This window comes from Myotis nattereri (genome assembly GCF_964212035.1).
Source record: "Myotis nattereri genome assembly, chromosome: 3".
NCBI lineage: Eukaryota > Metazoa > Chordata > Mammalia > Chiroptera > Vespertilionidae > Myotis > Myotis nattereri.
Genome location: NC_138077.1, coordinates 6,306,347 through 6,312,346, shown reverse-complemented (window position 1 = coordinate 6,312,346; position 6,000 = coordinate 6,306,347). Strand labels below are relative to the sequence as shown.

General features: G+C 55.0%; 1 protein-coding gene across 1 annotated transcript in view; it reads left to right on the top strand.

The window, feature by feature from the left end:
• Nucleotides 1–985: 985 nt before the first annotated feature.
• Nucleotides 986–6,000, top strand: part of DSCAM (DS cell adhesion molecule) — a gene marked incomplete at its 5' end in the record, with an annotated part of 440,423 nt that continues 435,408 nt past the window's right edge. The window contains one exon of the mRNA XM_081088248.1: nucleotides 986–1,028. Within this exon, the coding sequence (XP_080944374.1) occupies nucleotides 986–1,028 (43 nt within the window). The remainder of the gene's footprint in view (nucleotides 1,029–6,000) is intronic.

Below are 6,000 nucleotides of genomic sequence, written 5' to 3'. Positions count from 1 at the left end.
GATATAATTAAAAATTAGCCGGTGAGACCATAGAGATCTTTATAGTGGCAGCAAGGATCTGGAAGCATCATTCCCTCCAGGCTAATGAACTGGGCTTTTATGACAGTAAATAGGAAATCTGAATCCAGCTGCACATTTTTTTTTTTTTAAACTGCTAGCATTTCATGGTCTCCTCCGCTTAGCTGACAACCTTCTGGAACAGTCACCCCTGGCCATGTCTTATGTGCAGCCGGCGAGCAGATAACTAAAAATAATAGGCTGCTGAAATGATTATTTAAGCCTCTCAGAAATGCACCCTGATGACTGTGCGTGAGTGTGCGGTGGCTGCGCTCTCGCCGGTCCTGCCTCCCGCTCGCCTCCACTTCTCCGCGGCCGCTTTAAGACTGCAGAGCGCCCCGGCGGCCAGAGGCAGGGGAGGGGTCCCCGCTCGCCTCCGCTCGCCGCTCGCTCCTTGCCCGCCGCCCGCCCGCCCGCGCGCCTCCCAGGCAGGGAAGGTGAGCAGGGATCACTGTGCCTCGGGCCGCAGGAGAGGAAAGATGCGCCTGCCCGCCCGCCGGCTGCCTGGATGCGGAGGCTGAGGCCGGCGCACGGAGGCCGCTTGCTGCGCAGTCGGGGCGCCGGGCGCCCGGGATGAGCTCACGGCCGCGCGGGCGGCTCTGTGCACCTGCCGACCTGCCGGCGGCCCCCCGAGCTGAGGGCACCGGCGTGCAGCCCTGAGCTGCGGGCGCCCGGGTGCAGCCCGGCGGCCCGCTCTGGCCGCAGCGTGGGGCGCGGCGCCCGGGAGCAGGTGTGCAGGAGCGCGGCGCGCGGCGAGCGCAGCCCTCGCCCCGGAGCCCGGCCGCGCCGCGTGCCCAGGCGGCTCGGCGGCGGCGGCGGCGGCGGGCGGGCGGCGGCCCCCGGGCAGGTGGCGAGCGAGCGGAGCCGGGCGGAGCGCGGGGGGCGAGGCCGGCGCGTCGCTCGCGGGAGGCCGGGGAGCAGCAGGGGCATGTGGATACTGGCCCTCTCCTTGTTCCAGAGCTTCGCGAATGGTGAGCCTTGCGGGTGGCGATGATTCCCGTGTCTCCTAGGACGGGAGCGGGGGGAGCTGGATGCATGGGAAGTCTTGCCGGGTTTCCCCATCTTTGCTTGCTTACACGATCATGCTTTTATTTTTATTTTTTTTAATTTCCTTGGGAGGAGAGGAGGCAATGAGGAGGCCGGGAATATTGCTTTCTAATCATGTCGAGGCGCTTACCTAGCAAAGTGACAACTCCAGTTCTAGGTGGCCCCTCCTTCAGAACCAACCTGGTGCGGGGAGAGGAAGCGGGGAGAGGGGCACTTGGACACATTACAACCCCCAGGCGGACGTGGCAGTCCTGGTGCAGGCAGGTGGAGGGTCCATTAGGCGCATCTGCCTTCAGGTGCCAAGCTTGATGAGCATTTAAAACGTGCCCTTTAATTCGGTTCCAGCTGGCCCCCGGCGGCGGCTGTAAGACAGATCTGCCCTCGCGCCCCGCCCCCACCTCCTTGGTACTACACTGTTCTCGCAGGCATTTATAGAAAAATATGCTCTCATAAGCATTACATCATCTGAGATGTGGACCGGCTTTTAAAAAACACCTGTGCGGTTGCACACATGAAACCGGGGAAGATGGTGAGGAGCCGTGCTTGCCTCATGCCCACCCGATAGTACATTTTGAACAGCCTTCTTCCTGGGCATTTGAACAGCCATGGCTCGGAGTCAGACCCAATTAGTAAGTGTGACTGCACCTTCGGCTGCCTGTCACCGCGTAAATATGAACTTCCATGTATGAATGGCTCCCTCTTATTTGGGAACGAGAGGAAATTGTCATCCTTTGGCATTGCCTGGGAGTCGCTACAGCGTCAATTCCTAGTTCAGATTTGGAACCAAAATCTGCATAAAATGTATGACTTGCTGACAGTTAAAATTAAAACATTAAGCAGAATACCCTCCCCAGGAGGGCAGGGAGGCAGGGATGGGGAGGGGAGGAGGGGGGGAGGAAAGGAAGGAGGGAAAGAAGGAGAGGGAGGGAGGGGGAGAGAGGGAGAGGGAGAGAGGAAATCTTGCCCTTGTGAGAAAATACCAGAAGCCAAGGGGAGGCTAAGGTTTTCCTGGGGGATGCACAGGGCAGCTGGTGTTAGTGCATCGGCTAGGCTACATTTTCTTGGCCTGTGTAGATAGCACTTAAAGAAACAACACACCCACAGGCCCGAGGAAATGCATAAACTCTGTAAAAAAAAAAAAAAAAAAAAAGGTGACAGGAAAGGTAAGCTGCAGGAAGGCTCTCCTGAAATTCACATGCAGATGCTCCTTTGCTCTGTCATATAACCTGAAGCGAAGTGTTCACAACTTCCATCCGGAGGCTTCCCAGCAGGGAAGGGTTGCAACAAGTTCTGACATGACACCCATCTTTCCCAGAGGGCACTCCGCCTCCTCTGCAGCCTCGCGGGGATTTACCTTGGGGGGAGCTCCGCCTGGGCTGATGTGTGGCGATGCATCAGGCCCTCTCGCTGCGCTGCTCATGCGAAGCAGAGGGCACGTAGGCAGGCTCACATACGTGTCCAGTGCCACAAAGCCATGACGGCCTGTTTCACCCACCGGGCGTTCGTCTTGGGACTCCGAGGAGAGGCCTGGGTTCCTGGATGAAAGGAAACCTCCACCGTATTGGGGAGTGTGGTTCAGGGTGACGAAAGAGCTGGTGCCAATTAGGGTCCTCAGTCCGTCAGCTTCTGTTCTACAGTTTCACAGTTACATGTGACAGAAATAGCATGGAAGGATTTCTGAGACAGCCTCTGATACTGATAAATATTTGAATCAGCTTTTATACTGAAATAATCATAAAGGAATCATACCTTGAGAAAATTGTATAAGACCTCAAATATTCTACTACATGGGAAATACATGCAAAGCATCTGTGTATGCAGAACACCACGTTCTGGGAGCACTATCCTCTTATACCCTTTTTCAGGACATTGATAGTCACCCTGATGAGTCCTGTAGTGAATACAGGTAGCTTTCAGAATACGGCGTCTAGACTGTACATGCAAATGAATGTTTTACGTTGCTGTGTAGCATGTTCTGGTCCCACCTGCCAGGAGGCGATGGGCCTGACTTGACTCTTGCATAAAAATGGCCCTCTCTTTACAGGACCAAGCATTGGGAAAAGAAAAAAAGCTGACTGGAGAGCATTGAGCTCTTTCTTTTTGAGGGGAAACCAGCTTTAAAGAGATTTTCAATGAATGATGCCCAGTGTTCAATGTGTACTGTGCAAAGGACCATAACATGTACAGTCACATCAGCAATAATATGAGTCCGGTTTGAATGCTGCCCGTTCATATGTTAAAAATGTGAAATTAAAGATGCCTTCCTTTCTGAATGAGACTTGGAAAAAACACAGAGAAATATATTTTTTCAACAACTGTCATATTTCGGTCTTCCTTAATTTTGAAAAATTCCTGCATGTGCTGGATACAAGATCCATGCATTCTAATACCCAAACTGATTACTGCTAGGCCACACACATCAAAAGGTCTGACATGATGAAAACATATCTGTGTGTCAGGGATTATGGAGCTTGACATGTGGGGAGCTAGCAAAAGAAGATGCATCTGCGTGTGAACAGTAGACAGCGGCATTTCCCCTACATATGGAGTGGGGTGTAGGTTCATTTCTGAAAGCGTGGCTGCTGGACAGGCTGCAGACAGGGTTTGGGTAAAAATGGAAAGCCAGGGAGCAGTGCGTCGTGGGTTAAAGCCTTGAATGCATGACCTCACCTGTGCAGGTGCAGTCAGCACGCCTACAGCAGTCAGCTTGCTCTGCAGTGTTCCGGCAGCTCTCACGGGAGACCTTCGGTGACTGGGTCCCTGTATGTGCAGAGCCACGTCCACACATGTCCCTCCATGTTTCCTCTGGGCAGAGTCATGCTGCCTGTGTCTTACCACAGCTTCTCCTGGCTTTAACCCCAGCGAGCACATTCTAGATGAGAATGCTTGCTAAAAGCACAGGTGGGCCTCCGGATGAGCAGGGTCGTGACTAATAAGCAGGTTTATTGTACAGGATGTATTTTTGTCAGTATCCTCGCATCTCCGTTTCATGTACACGTGTGGCCCCAGTGTCGCCTCTTTCTGAGCCGTGGAATCGGGGACTCTGCTGTGTTGCTATTTTCAGGGAGCCTGTGGACATTGGGGAGGGTGCGGTGATGGGAGAGAGAGAGAGAGGGTGATCATCAGAGAGAGTGCGGGGGAGGGGTGTGGGGGTCCAGACCCTTCCAGGCATCACCTGTGCATCTCAGCAAGGAATCGCATGCCACCAACTTGGGGTTGTATTTAAATTGAGAAGCAGACCTTTGTGAGTACAAATGCACTCCCGGGCTTTCAGATGATTTCTCTTTAATTCATGTAAATATATGTAAGTCAGTGGTATCAGGCGAATAATTTCAGGACCCCCTCCTCTCCTCTCCCCCCCCCCCCCCGGTTTTATTAAGCAGATTCTAATTCTACCCCAGAGTTTCAGGGTCCATTTCAAATATCCAGGTCTCTCAAGCTGCATGCCCCTACAAAATGTCCTCTGTAGAGAAACAGAAATGCCAGGCAGACCTTTAATAAATGCCAGCCGCCCCCCCACCCCCACCCCTGGACGCTCTCCTGGAGGCCACTCTGGTGTGACCACAGTTCATACCAGAGCGGCATCAGTGACTCCCTGGATACAGCACGCTGATGTGGAAAATAATTATCGACGGGAAAATGCTCATCTAAATCCCTAATTCCTGGACCTCCACGCAGCTGTCCTAGGGTCTCATCGTGGATGTGTCCGGGGTGAGGCGCGATGAGTATTTCCTGAAGAGACTTGGTGCAGTGTGCATGCAAACTGGATGGAAGGAGGGGCGTGGGGGGAGGGGGGAGGGGGAGACAGAAAAGGTAATTTTATAAAGAGAGACCTCCGAACACTGCAGGGGACCGGAAATTCATGTTTGGAGAAGAACAGGATGGGTTTCTCAGTGGAGGCATTTACATACCCAGGGCCTCCACATTTCACTAAAGGACGCGAATCCTGCAGTGAGAGCATGAAGGTGCCTCATTCATAATTAACAGGCAGGGAAGAGAACACATTTAGCACTGGGCTGGGCAGCAGCATTCTCAGAGGCCCCCCCCCCCCCCCCCATTTTCTTGTTTCCCTGTGTGTCTGGCCCACCGGGCAGAGCAGGCGGGGCCCTGGGCGGTCGCGTGCAGACCGCAGCGTCTGGGCATTTCCTTGGCTGCTGTGCTGAAGCGCCTGCTGGCGCTGGGTGCCGGCTCCATGGGCGCTGGAGACAGGAAGGTGGTGCTACCTGCATGTCAATTGTGTCCCTGCCTCAGGACACTAGTGGGCGGCAGACCTCACGCGTCTGCTGCGGCAGCTCCAGCAGAGCCGGCTGCATCGCCTCCGAGGGGAGAGGCTGTGCCGCGGTCAGAGGCTGCCCTCCCCGGATTTGATTTCTCAAGTTCACGGTGCCCAGACTCCCGTGTCGGGGAATTCATTCCAGCAGGAGCGATGCAAAGGCTACGGCAGGGTCCAGCTCTCTTTGTTCCCAGTTTTACAAAGAAGGGCCGTGCTCAAAGCCGTATTTTGAAATCTGGAGAGTCCATAGACAGGCAGAGGCGATGTCTGGGGGCTGGTGGGCCGCACCCCCTTTCACACTGCAGGGGAGGCCTGGTGGCGGCCCGTGTGTCTCCTCTGGAGGTGGCAGCTCCAGGAGCAGCCCCGCGCCTGATTGGCTGACCTTCCAATGTCATTCCAGGAGGCACTGCTGGCTTCTGCTGCTGATGGAGACGGGTGAGGCGCCTCCGCAGCCTGTCAATCTCCTGGCTGCCCGGGGTCCTTTGGGGGGAGCCGGGAGCCCCCTCGCCCCCTCCCCCCCCCCAGGGAGATTGGACAGCACCTTTTCTCCTGGACTGGGCATTAACTCTTTGTGTTCCAGAGAGCTGAGCACAGACATTTTCATCTTTTTGCTCCCTGCCCCT